At 38.4% G+C, this 16741-nt stretch overlaps 1 protein-coding gene and 1 long non-coding RNA gene across 3 annotated transcripts; one reads left to right on the forward strand and one right to left on the reverse strand.

Annotated features, from left to right (window-relative positions):
* Positions 1-996: 996 nt before the first annotated feature.
* Positions 997-15901, forward strand: tmem200a (transmembrane protein 200A). 2 transcript variants are annotated; one of them, XM_020714576.3, is made up of 6 exons: positions 997-1735; positions 12119-12272; positions 12380-12597; positions 12672-12835; positions 13341-14346; positions 14737-15901. In XM_020714576.3, the coding sequence occupies exons 2-6, from the start codon at positions 12139-12141 to the stop codon at positions 14751-14753; spliced, it is 1539 nt and encodes a 512-aa protein (XP_020570235.1). In that variant the 5' UTR covers positions 997-1735; positions 12119-12138; the 3' UTR covers positions 14754-15901. The 2 variants fall into 2 exon arrangements, with proteins under 2 accessions (XP_020570235.1, XP_011490204.1); XM_011491902.4 differs by lacking the exon at positions 14737-15901 and having other exon boundaries at positions 13341-14598.
* LOC144990144 (uncharacterized) lies at positions 7256-7816 on the reverse strand. The gene is made up of 3 exons (XR_013654105.1): positions 7706-7816; positions 7458-7575; positions 7256-7387 (listed from the first exon to the last, which is right to left on the reverse strand). It is a non-coding gene; the product is annotated as an uncharacterized LOC144990144 (long non-coding RNA).
* Positions 15902-16741: the final 840 nt, after the last annotated feature.

The following is a 16741-nucleotide window of genomic DNA, read 5'->3' on the forward strand; positions in this document are numbered from 1 at the left end:
TGCGCTACTGCCCTCTACAGGTCAAGATTATAATCACACGCAGGTCTCTGCTTTTTCTTAATGTATCTCACTTAACTGTTTACAGAGGGTGATTTTGGGAAAAACATCGTATTAAAAATATCCTTAAATATCTATTTTACTAAAAATATGTATTAACCCTTACCTTTATTAATTTAACCATTTATAATGTGGAGCATTGGGTCCACAGCTTGACACAGATGTTCCTACAATCTAGTTGTTGATCAACCTCCTTTAGTAATACTTTGCATGAAAGTTTTTTTTTTTTTTTTTTACTTTTTTGATTACAACCTGTGAAGATCAGCTAACAGTTTTATTGACACTAATGGGTTGTCCATAAAAGTATTGCCATTGCACTGACGGGTCAATTGTTCTCCCTTTTCTGGAACAGTGTGCTAAAGTGCATAGCTTATGACAGGTAAATGACATTCTGTAATGCAAAAATAAAAGAAAAATGTGTGCACCACATGTAGATTTGCATTTTTCAGACATTCTGAAACAAAAATGAAGTACAGACTTGTGGGTTACATCTGCAAAGCACCACACACCACACAGTTTTCAAGAATTTTGGAACTCAAAGTGTGAGTAGCAATAGGCTGACTTTATTTTCTTTGTGTGCTAGTTTGTTTGCTTTAATGTTTGGTTCCACCCTTGCACTTCTTACAAAAGATTTTATTTTATTGTTCGAAATGGGGAACAGTTACTTGATGATGTAAGTAAACACAATAATGTTGTACCAGAGAACGTATAATTTTACTTGTTATCATAAGAAATTCTTTAAAATGTATTTTAGGTCCTTACACTGCCACCACTAATGATATTTTTGATACAAGTTGATTCCAACTCATTTTGGTTATTTTCCAAATGATTAATAAATAAAAATTGACTTTTAATCCCAATGTGTAATATATGTGGTGCTGCATATTATTTACTCTTTTAAATCAAACAACCTTCTCTGTTTTTCTCTCCATCTCTCACACGCGCACGCGCGCGCACACCAATTTGGTCACGATTGACAAAAGCGTTGTGTGGAAGACCGGAGCGGTTTTTCTTCGTACTTTTTGGTATAAAATCAGACTTAAAGCGCACAAATATCAAAACGCTAAATCACTTTTTCTCTTCGTTAAAGACGTTTGTGGGTTTTTTCCATTTTGGTTGAGTCTGAAATCAAGTTTTTCGATTGGAGACCCAGTTTTTACGCATTTCCAGGAGGCATCATCTCAGATAATCCGCTTCTTTTACTTTGTTTTCGTCAACGAATAAGCAGGAATACCTTCGATGACAAACAACAAGATTTTTTTTTCTTCTTCTTCTTTTTATTATTATTATTTTACATCAAATGGACTTAAGAAAGAGGAATGTCTTTGTTCATTTGGAAAACAGCGAGTCTCGCTTCCTCAAAGTCTTGCGCGCGCGTAATGTAGGTGTCCACAATGTTGCGCGCTGAATAGAGTCATCACAGTCCTCTTCTTCGTGCACTGGAGTTCCAGTTTATGGAAAAAATGAGAATCCAGCGTTTATATTTTAAGGAGTTTGGAGGCTGCTAAGGACTGCTGCTCTTTCAGACCCTGGAGTGTCATCTCTTTTCCCCCTCGCCATGGCATCTTACTGGAAGTATGCTCAGAGTGAAAGATGGCTTTCGACTTCCCCTCATTTCACTGTTTTCTCCGTCTGTGTGCAATAGCACTGATGCAGTGAAATCTTGATTTTTGTTTAGGTAAGAACACAGCTTTTTGTTTTTAATCATAGTAAAACTATTTTTGCAGACATCTGAAAGGATTTCAGGACATTTTCTCACATAGTTTATGACTTTATTTAGAATTTTGAAGAACATCCGTCACAAGTTCAAGCACTGAGATGGTGGAGATGATGACTTTGGAAAAGCTTTGAATTTATTACAACCAGAAGGAAAGCCACCTTGTTAGCACTCACATTCATGTGTCACGTTTCTTGTTTTTTTAAGTTAAAAAACACAAAACATACAACATATTTTTGTTACAAAAAGGTCAAGATCTATTTTACAGTGTTTGAATTTGAGAAGTTGTTAAAGCAAACGTTCCTCTGGTTTTACACTGCTGCACTGTAACATCATGGTGCATGTTTGCTTGATGTAAATTCCTCAAATGATTTTCTGCAGCTTTCACACATGGTCTCAATCAGACATTATGGGCACTATATAGGGGCCAACCAGGGTAAGGTTCACATGCGTTCTCAACATGTATTTACTTCTGTGATTGCTCTCTGGAATGTGGGAAAATCTGACTGCTAGGGGTTCTGTTCTTGAGGTGGTTTGAAAAGGCACCAAGTCCATCAACACCTGATTTTAGGAGGTGAAGAGGGGGATGACTGTGATTTTTTTCATTTGCATTTGTGCAGCTAATCCTCTTTTGCAAATTTGAAGATGATTTTGCCTGTGATGATGCAGTTTTGGAGTGATTTGAAGACTATTCTCAGTTTTTGTGCACACAACACCTGCAAAACCGTATTAAAAACAAACATAAAAGAAAGCAAAGCAGGATTTTGTCGGAGCAAGAAAACCTTCAGATCTGAACTGCAAAATAAAGGAACAAAAGAGAGTAGAGGTACATTTTAAAATATTTTTTGGCTCTAATGTGGCGACAAATGTAACTGTCATCTTGAGAGAAAACAAATTGCAGAGTCATGTGGCTCATAATAAGATGTCTTTAGCAGCCTGATTTTTCACGAGGAGCAGGATCTGTTTAATTTAAAAATCAGTTAGAAGTAAAGTAATGTGTCAGCTAATCCTGTCTGTCATCATACTGACTGGATAATCCTGCATAAAAACCTCTCTGATAAGTCAGCGCTTTCAACACCCTTCTGCTCTGAAGGCATCCAGGAGTACAACATATTTGACGTTAAAGGAGAAGACACTGTTTCACCAAAGTCTACAAACCAACAGCTAATTAAATCACAGTGGAATATTTAATTAAGAGTCAAAATTCTGAGGAAAGAATTTCCAGAATCTGTTTCCTGCAAAAATCCCAGTAGTTTAGACACTGCTGCTGTGAGTTAGTTTGTAGGAGAGTGACTGGCTGTCAGTCAGAACTGAGAGGAAGGCAAAAAAATGAATCATTTCACTGGAATCAACAAGGTGCCATCTCCATCATGTGCTCTCTGACACACACACACACGCCTGGCACGAGCGTCTGATGATTCAATTCAAAACTCAATTTAATTAAGTGGAGCAGAATTTATCTCAGGAGGAAGCGATACTAATTAAGCGTGAAAGATTCAAACCACTGTAGGAAACAGGTCTTATTTGCAAGGAAATAAAATAAAGGAAACATGATGGGAAGGCGAGAGGGCAAGAGTTCACAGTGCAGAGGATACATCTGAAAACATGCTGCCAAAAGGTCAGTGTGAAAACACAGAGGAACACTCTCCAGATAGATGACTCACCTGAGACCGTCAAGCTCAAGAAGCAAAGCACACTTCTTTTTTGTCCATGTTCTTGCAATATTTCCTCTGACATTCTTCCCTTTTTTGACCCTGTGGACTTTTTTGAGTAAATGCTTTAATTTCAAACCTTGACAGCTCAAGAATTTACCATTTTTCTGAAATCTGTAACGTTTAAAGATTCAATGCACATCTGCTCAGGATCAGCCAATGTAAACTCAACATGATACATTTTTTTTAACGTTTTATGTTCTAAATCTTTACAGTTATTCATTTTATTCTTGTCTTTAGTGAATATGAGAACCAACAGACTGAATAGGTAATTAAAGGAAAACTAATTGGCAATGAAGCAAAGCTGTGACCTCTTTTTTTGATAACATAAGTAATTCAACCCAGGAGAAGTTCACCAAATATCCACCAGGGCTTGTATTAGTCTGCAGGTGAAAGTGGACAAATCTGTACAGGGCATGCAGGTGGCCTGCGCAGACATTTAACATCGTTGACCGCTCACTGAGCCTGTAGAGTATCAATGTTTATGGACATTTTTTCTACAGGCATGTTGCGGGCAACAAGTGTACAACGACCTTTACGTACACAACCTGTGCATTGTGCAAGAAGGCCATTAGTGCTCATCACGTGATAAGTGTGCACTCCTTGTGTGTCTCTTGCACTCTCTGTGCTTGCAGCCTGACAGTTAGAAATAAGAAAATTAAACAGAATGTAGTTTTTGTGGACATCCTACAGGCATATTACACATCACCTGCACACCCTATGTGTGCAGCATTTGTGCGCAAACAGTAAGAAGCCATTGCACACCTCAATAACGACTAGAGTGTGGCATAAAGGCACTGTACAATAGCCTCACTTTATGCCATAAGTGCGTGATCTTTCATTATCCTTATAAATACTTTACAACGTACTTACCACACGCACTTCTATTTTCATGATGGTGCATAAGCCTCAAAGGAACTACAACACACACTTGCAAAACCTTTAAGATGTAGCTAGATGTTCCTTTAAATGGTCCTCCAAGGGTCCGGTTAAAAGGTGACCTCCCTTTACATCAAAAATTCTGGCTGAGTTTTCTGTACCTTTTTCCAGAAAAAGACATGCCACATCAGCCAAAAAGACTATTAAGAAAAAAAAGATAGGCTGAACTTGTACTTCTCTGTTGACTATTTAGATTTTTTTAAATATATTTGGAGAATATTTCATAAATTTTTACATTTTTTAATTATTAAGGTACTGCATGTTTACTGCTTCCTTATATGTAGTAAAGGCATATGAAGATGGGAGGATAGATTCTTTTCTTTGGAATTACGGTACAACAAACGTAGCACCCAAGAACCACAAAGCAATATGACAGGGTTGTGTTCTGTGGCAGCTTTTAAGGTGGTTCTGACTAATTTGCTCATGTAAAGCACACACATTTGCAGTAAAGCACTGGAAAACATGTTTTTTTTTTTCCTATAATGAGTCCCTTTGAATGTCAGTTAAAAGGAAATGTTTAGTGACGTTGTTAACTGACCCAAAAACAGAGAGAAACAAAAGCTACAAACACACCATCTGGTATAACGCAAACAGCTGAAAGTGCAGCTGTGATGCTTTTATGCAGCAGATTCTGGCCTCCGTTATATCTGGGGGAGAAAAATCCACCTTAGGAATGTACAAAGGAGATTTACTGAAACGTCTGGCTCTAAACAGATTTGTTTCAGCTGGAGGGCACATCCTCAGTAATCCATGTCATTGCTCTATGTCATTTGTCATCTCATGTGTGGTTTAAAGTTGCCGTCACATCTACTTCCTGCTGGAGCAGGAAAATCAGCTTTAAAAGCTCACACTAGTAACAGGCTTCTTGCTTCCCTGTACTAAGCTGTACCATGCAACATTAAACTAATACAAAGATGTACAAGATCATGCTATTTTTAAGCAATTTACTGTAGTATCCAGTGAATTAATAAATATGGAATAGAATAAAAAATTGATTGACCCCACTAAGGGGAAATTACTTTGTTCAAACTTGATTAATTTGCATAGTCCCATTCATTCTGACTGAAGCACAAAGCACTTTACATAAAATAAATACAATGAAAATTGAATAAATACAAAAAAACAAAAAACAAAAACAGGACATTCACACAAAATTAGCACACACATCCTCCCCCAATTCCTTCCTTCAGCAACCCAGTTCCCACAATATAACAATTAGATTAAAACTAAATAAATTCTCAAGAACTGCAGGTCTAAATAAGGATTCTGGCTCGGTTCTGCTGTGTGGAAAGGGTATCATGGGGATCCATTTATTCCAAGGCTCAGCCCAACCACGAGTGTCATCGCCACACCTCTCACCCAACACAGGGCAGTGCCGGTTTCACCCTACAGCTATTAGACTATTAGGACCCCAGCTGCTCCAGTGAGAACTAGCGCCATAGCAAGTAAAAATGATTAAAATGTAAACTTAAGTAAATTGAATATTAATAATAATAAAATTGGTTGTATAGTCCAAGAAAAATAATGTAAAAGCAAATTAAAAATGTGGGTCTTGAGCCTCTTCTAAAAAACCTCTATGGTCTCTGCGGCCCTGAGGTTCTCCGGCAGGCTGTTCCACAGGCTAGGACCATGATGGTGGAACAAGGCCTCGCCATGTGTTTGGGCCTCACCTTAGGAACAACTAAGAGGCCAGTGCTGGAGCACCGCAGGGTCTGAAAGGATTTATATCTTATAAGCACTTAAATATGTAGGCCTCAGACAAAACATAAACCACTAAGAGAACTTTAAAATCAATTGTTACCATAGCTCTTTTGAAAACAGCAGCTAGATAATAAATAACATCAAAAAACACTTCAAAAATCAATAGTTATTTATTTATTTTAATCATACTAAGTCATATTAACTATATAATAGTGCAACAGTAGAAAGTTCACTGGATTTCGTGTTCTTTTTTAGATAACAAAAATCTGTTTGCTTTTTGGCTTTAGAATTATGACATTATTTAAGAAACACAAACAAAAGGATAGATTATGCTATTACAAGTCTTTGGAATTTAAAGGCGTCCATGTTCATTAACTTACAAACAGTCTTTCAGACGATGGTAAATGCTACCGCACTCTCTAGGCTAAAGAAGATCTGCTGCAAACAAGCGTTGAGTCAGAGCACAAATATTAGCTGGGGTCCAAAAATCTGCTGTCCACTGACTTCATCCATGCAACACATGCCAGAAATACCCCTGGATGCTGTTGCAATTAAACATTCCGCTAAGGGAACACCAAAGAAACAGCAGCTATGCTTCAGCCCAACCTGCTGGCATCCACAACTTAATGATCTTCACTAAATTAGTCAGTGATCACAGCTGGTAGAAGCATTAGGAATTTTATTTGACTCCAAAGAGCATTTGGCTCACTGCTGTGCAATATTCTGCTTCACTGGTCTATACTGACCTATTTATACTGTAATATGCAGTAATAAACAAAATAAATGCACAGGAAGTTTGGTGCTCATACTGACTGTAGTGACCTTGAAAATTGTCAGAGTCCGTGTTGTTTAGATGTCATTGGTGACATGTGTTAACGGCTTAAAGCATCCCCTGTTATTAGTTCAATGCAGAAGAAGATATAGGTGATAAAAAAAAAACCATAAACACTTGTTTACTGAGAAAATGCTTACCTGTCAAGAGACGTACGCACACAGGCAGGAGGTGAGTAAACGGACAGGAAAACTGTTTGGTTCCTGTTACACATCACCTTGTGAAACGCGTGTAAATTGAAACCAATTTAAAACCCTTACCATGGTAAATCCATTCCACTTGCTTGTCTCCTCTCACAGTTTGATAAAAACAGATGGAACATTCATCATTTTTTCATCAGATTTCTGGTCTGTTGAAACACTTACAGTTTCAGAAAAAGCTTTTTGGCAAATCCTGCTGCAAACTTAGACCTTTTCTTGATACTGTCCTCTGTAAAAAAAACAAAAATTTCACAATCACATTCCTGCCAGGGAAAAAGATGACCAGTATCCATCATAACCTGATTATAATGTTGGTGTTTAAGGCTGCACAGCAGACACTTCCAACAAACTCCGCTGGGACAAGCAGGTCTGCTGCTGTAGTACCACCCATAGATCCTGCTTGCCTTGATCAGATCTCTTCATCAGAAAGACAAACAAATATAAATATAGAAAATGTGATAGAACATTTTTAAGCCAAAAAAATAAAATAAAATGAATGGTCTATTCTAATCAGCCAATAATTTTTTTAAATCTCATCAGTGACAACCTTTCTATTTAACCTCTTAAGACCATGGCATCCACATTGGATTATATCACCTCAGTACTTCACTGGGGCCCTGTCAATGAAAAACACAAGAGGCATGTCAAACAAGAGCGCAGTTCTTCAGAGATTCAAGTAAAAAACATATATCAAGGTTTTAAAATAATGATATCTTTATTTATTTAGGGAATCCTAGCAAAATCTAAGATAGTTAAAAGTTGTTTTTTTTTTATGTTCGATGCAAAGTTAATTAGAAATTTACAAAACCTAATTTGATAAAGCTCTGAAATGTTTTGACTATACTTATGGGATGTGGTAGTTTAGCAAGTGACCTTCACTTGGGCAGCAGATGTCAAGCAGTTAGATGATTGCCTGCTCAGATAGGGAAGAAAAATGACACTTCTACCTCAGCAATTCAGTTTATGTCAGAATCACAGGTTCTTCCCCCAAACTGCAGATAGACGTGCTGACATATTTTCCATCAAGCGTGTGCTAAAGTTTATTATAGATCAATAACACAGTTGTTAATTAAAAGCATGTATCAAGTTGTATTTCATGTATTAGTTCTGCCACTTTTCAAAAAGCTAACATCCCCCTACTTTCTAGCATCCCAAGCTGTCCTTCCCTCCCCCCTATAGATCTTTGAGGCTGATGCAAAGTAAAATCAGAAGTTCAATATGACCAATTAAAGCTTTTTTTACGTAGTGAATCCCACCTGCCGTTACAGCATACCTGTCATTCCTTTGCACGTAGCTGGTAGTTTCTATAGAAACGTGTCACCTAGCAGCAGAACATTTAGTTGCTATAGGGACAACACCTCATGTGACGTCTACTATAGATTGAGTAAACTACTGTCATCTTGCTACAAAAGGCTTGTTTGTGTTTTAATTGTCTTAAATGTTTTAATTAAATGGTGATTTACACACATTTTCTTTTACAGCTCTCTTGCCCTACAGTGAGTTTGCACAGATTAACAATTTAGTCATTACAGAGTAATCGCACAGTGGCTAATTCATTATTCATTAAACACGCTAGATGGAGATGTGGATTTCTTGTTATTCATAAGTTTGTTCTGACACGATTTGGGGGTAAATGATCTGCCAGTGAATTTCACACATAAAAGCTCAACCCCGGAACACAATTAATGCGTTTTAATAGTTAAATCGAAGGTTACAAACAGCCGGCAAAGATGCTGACTGCCTGTTTGATATTAAGCTTGTTTTCTTCATTTTATCTGGACTCTGTATGCTCGCCCCAGCACAAATTCTCTTTCTGTCAGTGCTGGAGTGGCTTCTCATTAGGCTGCTGGTGTGTTTGTTACAACAGGAGCTCTTTCTCTCCGCTCCACTTGTTTTTCACTTCAGACTTGTTAAAACTACAGTTCAGATGTTCTTAGGCTGGCTGCTGCAGTCCGCTTTTATCACTGGCAGGAAATGCATTTTATTCTCATCAGGCCTTCTGTTATCACTCTAACACTCAGCTTTGTTACAGAGCAGCTTTTTGAGCAGGATTTCAGTTTTTAATCGTGACTCAGTGTTGCACCACTACAATGATGCAAATGATGCTTTTAACCTGTCTGTTCTCCCTCAGTTCTCGCTGGATTTTGTGTTGCCCATCCTGTCATTTTTATCTTACCGGAGCCTCTGTCCTCCAGTGTAATCCATCCTTTTTTCTTTTTCCAGTAAATGGGGGCAATCTCTCCCATCTGGAGACACTGTGTGGGATCCTTTTTCTCACCAAGCAGCAAAAAACAAGAACTGAGAGTGTGAGGAAGCCCAGCAAACCTGAGAAATGTAGTGGCTGTGTTTATCCTTGTGTGATTCACCATCTGTGATAAAGCCCTTTCCTATTTCAAATCAGATGATTGACAGTAAAAATGCATGAAAAGCTGAGTCGGACAAAGGAGGGTAGGAGGAGAAAACGTCTGGTCCTCAGTGATTCAGAGCCAATGCGAGTGCTATGTTTGATTCCATACAGCAAAGCTGGCGTTATTGCTTTAAGATATGCAGAGGGGAAGATGGGGAGGAGAGAAACAGGAAAAGGTCCAAATATGATTACATTGAAATCAGAGTCAAGCTAAAAATAGAGGAAGGGAGGAGGAAGAAAATAAATAAGATAATGGGAGGAGAAAAGGAGAGGAAATTCTTCAGTGAAAACCTGAAAGTATAAAAAAAAAAACAGAACCAGAGTGAGACTAAATGACTGGAGATAAATATGGACTGCAACTGGTAAAAACTTGAAGGGGTAAAGGTAAAAAAAAAAAAAAGATAGGAAAAACAAATGTTATGGGTGTGTACTGTTTCCCATGCTAAATCTAGATCCTGGAGGGATTCCCATAAACTGGCTTGCTGTGTGGAAAATTGGATTAAGTATAAACATGCTGAAAAAGACTTTAAGTTACCATGGGTGCAATTTCAACATTTGCTTAAACCAAGACAGATTAACGATAATAACGTGTCAGATATGAAACAAATTCTCACCAAAGTCCACTTAAGAAATAACCTATTATTTACACTTGAATAGTTTGGCTGAGGAAGGCAATCCTTTTTTAGTAGATTTTATCCATTTTTGTCATCACAGACTTTCAGATAAAAGTTATTCTGTTAGTAAAAAGAAGGTAAAGTTGCTTATAAATGCTACAATTTGGCACAAAGTAAACCAACTGATAGATTTCTAATGTTGAGGTTAACTGGGTTGACATAATTTAAAAGTTTCTATTTCTAAATAAATACAGGTTGCTTACAAAGATGAGCCAATAAGGATTTAAAAGTCCAAGGGCAAAAGTATGTTTTATGCTTCGTTCACAATGAGCATGTTCAACGTGCGTTCTTTAGCGTGTGTTTGGCCCACGGTGTTCACATTGGACAAGCAGGGAGGGTCTTCTTCTTCTTTTACTTTTTTTACTGTTTAATAGGGAATGTCCTCCACCTACAAATGAAAGAGGCTTGGTGGGAAATGTGGAAGTAGTGGAAATCTTGTGAAACTTGCTCCAGGCTTTTTTTTTCACAACTCTTTTGTGTTTAATTAAAGACTTGCTATTATATAAATCCACACGGATACTAACCACAATTATTCTTTTTGTGATGAATTTTCAAAGAGTTGGCATTTATTTGAATGAAAAGGGGTGGCATCCACTTATCACTGCCAAATCTGAGACCCTGATTGGTCAAACATGGTTTAACTTGCAACACACATTCAGTGGCCACGCGTTTGGTACGTAGTTAGTTTTGACCGCAGAAGCTTTTCATCTGAAGTGGCTGCTCTTACTTTTAGAACTTGCATCTGTAGAAAAATGGATGACGTCACCATTCAAATTTAGGTTGCTCAGCATTAAAACATGGTCGGTTTAATCCTCTTAGTGCTAAACAGTAAATTGCTAGTGTGCATGTGAGCCCGGAATAATTGAAACCCAATTGAGAGCTGATAAAGAAGCCCCCTTCCTCTAGTGACTAAAAGCTGGTAGTTTACAAAGCAGCTACTATTAATTTTAATTTTGTGGCAAAATGCACCCCTGCGTTTATGTATTATATAGAGGTGAAAAGCAGCGGCTATAAAACTGTAAAACCCTTTGCAGGTCTTGAATGGAAATGAAATGACTCCCTTGAAATTCACAACCCATGTTTGTGTCTGTATTTCTGTCAGCAGAACTGAGTAAACAAACACTGCAGTGTATCTATACCTACTCACACACCCCTTCACATTTTCAGTATATTGTCCAGAGGCTGAAACAAAGCAGCACTAGTAAACAGAGAAAATTGCTGTTCAGTTGGTACGTTGTTTCACATGTGTAAGTCTGTAGTTTAGCCAGATTGTTCATCAGTTTTTGTGTAATTTGTTACAAAGACTCTTTCAGCAGGAAGTATTTTTGCTTATATTTAGGAAATGTGAAAACTTTGCAGATTTCTTTCTTTTTTTTTTTTGGTATAAGATTGTTTTCTTTTTCATGCCCCAAGTTTAAGAAATAAAAAAGATAAAACTATCTCAGCAGTGCTACAAGAGAATAAAAGCTTTGATATTCCATTTTCTTTTCTACTGTGTGCCTCATAAAGAGGTTTTCCATTGTAAATAGAAAGATATGTTTTGGAGAGAATAAAGAAGGGAAAAAATGTACATCAAGTTTATTTTTAAATCCATTCTGGTCTGATTAAACTCTTGAGTAAAGTGGATTTTGTTTTGGAGACAAAATGTCACGTTTGGCAACAGGTGCTTGGACCAAACTCTGAGCTACTACTGAAAATTACCGATACATCTTCCTGGAGACTTTCCTTATAAACAAGATGAAAAATTAATTTACACACACAGAGGACATGGCAGGATTTTAGTTTTTCGGAAAAATAAATATTAATTGTGAAAACATTTGAGCAGTTTCAAAAAACATTTACGCACCAAATGATTGATGTTGATGTTGTTGTCTCTCAGTGTGTGGTTGCAGGTGAAGTATGACTGCAGCAGCAGCAGGTGTGCTCACAGGCTTGGCCAAGCTAAAACGCCAGGACTCCGCCCGCTCTCAGCATCGATCCTTACCACCTGGATCCCCGGGCTTAGGAAACCCCAATACTGATCCTGTGCCAAGGTGCAGTGTTTATTGTCAGATATTTAAGAAAAATGTGTCTTTTGCAGCCTCTGCTCTCTCTGGGTTTTGTAAAAATCTAATTCAGAATGGGTTTTTTTTGCATTTAGAAAGAGGAAGCGGCGCACTGATGTGGTGGTGGTGCCTGGCAGGCTCCGCCTCTACTCGGCCTCCGGCTTCTTCCTCTTCCTGGGACTCATCATCCTGGGAATAGGGATCGGCATGGCCACACTGGGTTACTGGCCGCACAGAAAAACCACACCCACAGGAGGAGGAAATGGGGCCAAACTAGGGAAAGATTTGGCCAACACAAGCCATAATGTGCAAGGTAACAACAGAACGGGATGACTGCAGTCTGTTAGAGGCTTCCTCACTCATCTTTGCCTTGCTCTGTGATTTTAGGCACACCTTCCAAGCAGACTGGGAGCGCCGTGATGCGTTTCCTGCAACGACATCTTCACTCTGAGAGGATGAAGATGCTTGGACCTTTCACCATGGGCATTGGGATTTTTATCTTCATCTGTGCTAATGCAATCCTTCATGAAAACAGAGACAGAGAAACAAAGGTAAACAACATGATGTGCACACATACAAAGCTGCTTACGAGATCAGATTTCTGCAGAAATGAAAGTAATTCATCAAAAAACCAGTGAAGTCATCAGAAGAAGGCCATAAATTAAAAACGTGATCACCTTTTGTTCTTGATGTTATCATTTTTTTATTCTACAGAGAACAAACATTCTAGGCATACATTTTCTTGATCTTAGTAAATCTAATAAGCAGAAAAGACAAATCTTGAGCGTTTGCAGTCCTCCTCTTTCAATTTTCTTTGTGACATTTTTTCTGTTCATATATCATAATCTTTCCTTTCTTGATTGTAATAAACCTAGTTCCTCGTCCCATCTCTCCTTTCCAGCAAGCTAAAAAATGTCCTTCAAGGCCACAAGCAACACAGACTCACAAATTTAAAACAAATAAACTATAATGTGCTTTAATGTGACAAATATATGCAGGTAATTCTAAGGTGAATTCCTCCACTGGTGCTGCTAATCAAATTCTCCCCCGTGCTAGATCATCCATATGAGAGATATGTACTCTACAGTCATCGATATCCACCGCCTCAGGCAGAAGGAACAAAAACATCACTATCACCGCAACAGCACCTGTGTGAGAGAGTCAGCTGATCTTCACGCTTTTGGGGGTGATGCTGCTGCACGTTTTCCCAGCAACCCCCTCCTAGCGTTCTCCCCTTGGGGTGGAAGTGGAGGAGGATCGGCGGAAGAGGAGGAGGTGTTGCTAGGGGATGAAGAATTTCAGAGACGTAACGAGCAGGCTAAATTGGATTGTAGCTTTGCAGGGTTGCTGGCTCCACTCTACAGGGATCGTCCGTTTGGAGGTCCAGCGTTGGCCCACTCTGATTCTGTGCGTCACCAGTGGTCAGTGGATGGGGATGCGGAGAGGGGAGGACACCACGCTGGCTCCATTGTCTCTTCCTCCATCTCTGCATTTACACTTCCTGTAATAAAACTCAACAATTGTGTCATTGATGAACCAGAAATGGAGGCGATAACCGAGGAAGACAGAGGAGGGGAGACAGGCGATGGAGAGAGGTCAAAACCTCTCTGCTCCACAGAGTGTCTTGTTGTGCCGGTGGCATCTGTTGCAAAGGCCTCCAAGCCCCCAGGCTTACAGCGGAGTAACTCTGCCTCATCATCTTCCTCCCGCTGTTCTTTCTTCTCCTCCTCCACACTCTCCCCTGCTCCCTCCTCTACCTCAGGCTGTTGGCTTTCTCCAGGAGCAGCAAGGAGCGACTTTGGTTCTAATACCTCTTTGCACATGCTCAATAGCCATTCCAAATCCCTGGATTTAGAGCGCGGCTCTAGTGTTCTCAGTGTTCACCAGGAACAGAGGAAACACCCCAGCTGGCCCAGACTGGACCGCAGCAACAGCTGCCGCAGTCACGCTGGAAATCGAGGCAGCAGTAAAGGCTACATGCGCCTGGAGGACAGGGAGGAGCAAGGAGAGCAGCGAACAGACGTGTCAGCGTGCATGGCGGCAAGACGCGACTACAGCAAACGTGAGAAGCTGCTAATGATATCCAGGTCACACAACAATCTGAGCTTTGAGCATGACGAGTCGAATAGTAGCACAATGAAAAGAGGAAGCTCTGAGACTCAATTCTGAAGACTCTGACATGAACAATGCAGAGGAAGCTCTCATGTGGTGTTAGAAACATTTTATAGAAAATCTGTAGATTTGGTATCAATAAATAGTGAAACCAATTCAATGAAATGTTCATACGTGACGTCTGCCTCATGCTACTGCATCCGTGCAGAGAGGCAGTTAACTTTGCTTGTGTTTGTCACTTTAGTCAAAGGAGGAATGAAGAATTAGCTTCCCAAAGGGATGGTTGAAAGAAATCCATATTGCATCCATCTTTTCTTTTCTGTAAAAAAAACATTTACAGATCCAGCAAAGCTTTGATGTTAAATCTGGACTGCGGTGACAGAATACAACAAACAGACTCCAGACTGCCTGAAGCCACCTGAACTTTTCAGTAACTGTATTAAAAGAAAATGGTTGCAGAAGCTACCACCCTCCACCCTGGCTCCTACTGCAAACAAAATCTGACCGCGTCTTTGCTACAGACTCTTTAAACTGTAAGTATGATTCACTCAGGATTGTAAATTTTTATGCTCCTCCAAAATACTGAAAAAACTGGTTCATCCTTTGGACCCAGTTTATTAATTTTCCTTTCCTAAGGTTAACAAATACATTAATTATTACAAAACATGTTTTAACATTGAAAGATAATCATAAAACTATCCATTCAAGAAACACATCCTGTGTTTAAAAACTGTTTTTTACAGCTTCTGATTTGCTAGATTTAGAAAACAAGTTATAAATACACGTGAATGTTGGGTAAAATGAAAAAAAAAAGTAGATCACCACGTGTGCACTGACAGTGTGATCTACACCAAATTGTAGAATCAACATGTGAATCTTAACTCCGGCTGTGTTGTTACAGGGAGATGTTCTTGTAGAAGTTCCTGCCAAGAACAATTTTGAATACTGTGACAGCTGTTTACATGTCTCTACAACTGTGTAGTTGATCCAAACACTATTAGGGCAAAAAGTGAAGCCTATATATTTCAAAATTCAAGAAGCCATAGTTTTATTGACCCTTTATTATTAAAAAAAAAAACCTGGACCAGAACTGCTTTTGTTGTGTTGTAACAAAAAATCACTAAATGAGGTACCTGCATCTAATTTATCTCTGTTTAATATTTCTGAGGATGAATGCTGTTGGGGAAGGCAATATTATGATATGGGCTCCAGTGTATTTCCCTATACACTAAAAAATGTTTGTGAATGTGCAGTTTAAATGGTAAAAAACAGAAATGCATTCAAATGACAACACTTCAACAATCTGAATTATCAGAATACATTTATTTGTACTTTTTCTGTGTATCCCAGTGGCAATCTTTCTGGCTACATCTGAACAAATCTTTTTGTTTGTTACAGGAAAACCCCTTTGTAAGACTGCAGCTATTTCCACTGCAGTTATACTTAGTTTCCAGCAGTCACTGTCAAATAGAAACTTCTCTTAAAATAAACTATTTTCATTGAGATGTGTTTTGTCTTGATGAATGCACTCAACGAAAGAAAAAATGTAGTTTTCATCAATTCATCAATACTAACAGCTCCTTGAGCATTTTTCCTTTGGTTTGAAGATTATTCTGTACAGAGAATGGTACACAAAGCCTTTTCTTAGGGCCTCTGTTGCTGTTTTTCTGAAAGAAATTATGATTTCAACTTATCCAAGTCAAAATTATGCAAAAAAAACAAGCTTTTCTGTTATTATACCTGTTTTTGTTAAGCAAAAAACCCAACATACAAACTTCCCGTTTGAGACATTTTTAAAATTATATTTACTACACAGCCACAGTGTGGCTGGTTGCAGACCCCGACCTATATACCAAAGTAAAATTCAGTATCTAAGGCAATTATTCTGGGTATAAGTTTAACTTCCTCAGTATTTGATTTGAAACAAAAAAATCTACTACAGTCATTTGTGTGAATCAACCAAGTCTGTTTGTTGGAAATATTTTGCTTACCAAGTATAATAATAAGATGATAATAATAAGAATAATTGCAAAAATGTTAAGAGAGCTTCACCTGGACACTACAGTCATAATGTAGTGATATTTATACAGAAGTCAGACTTTGAGATCAATTTTGAAAGCACAGAGATACACTCACATAGTTGAAAAGATCTCATTTGTGCACTCTTTGTGATGTTTCTACCGATACATTTGACAAATACCAGCTTTACTTACCATGAAATGAACTTTTGAACAAAAATGTCATAAACTACATGTCTTGTTTAAGAGTATTGTAAACCTTTAGTCAGTTTGCTCTTTCTATTCTCAAAGAAAAACCTTCAAGTTTGCCATTTGTGGACTGAGATG

This window comes from Oryzias latipes, chromosome 24, assembly GCF_053564925.1.
Source record: "Oryzias latipes strain Hd-rR chromosome 24, Olatipes_Hd-rR_3.1".
Classification (NCBI taxonomy): Eukaryota; Metazoa; Chordata; class Actinopteri; order Beloniformes; family Adrianichthyidae; genus Oryzias; species Oryzias latipes.

Excerpts from the sequence above, each read along its gene's own strand:
- tmem200a (XM_011491902.4), top strand. The coding sequence starts at position 12,139 with ATGACTGCAGCAGCAGCAGGTGTGCTCACAGGCTTGGCCAAGCTAAAA. Across the intron at positions 12,598-12,671 it reads CACAAGCCATAATGTGCAAG|GCACACCTTCCAAGCAGACT; the intron begins GTAACAACAGAA and ends CTGTGATTTTAG. Across the intron at positions 12,836-13,340 it reads ACAGAGACAGAGAAACAAAG|ATCATCCATATGAGAGATAT; the intron begins GTAAACAACATG and ends CCCCCGTGCTAG.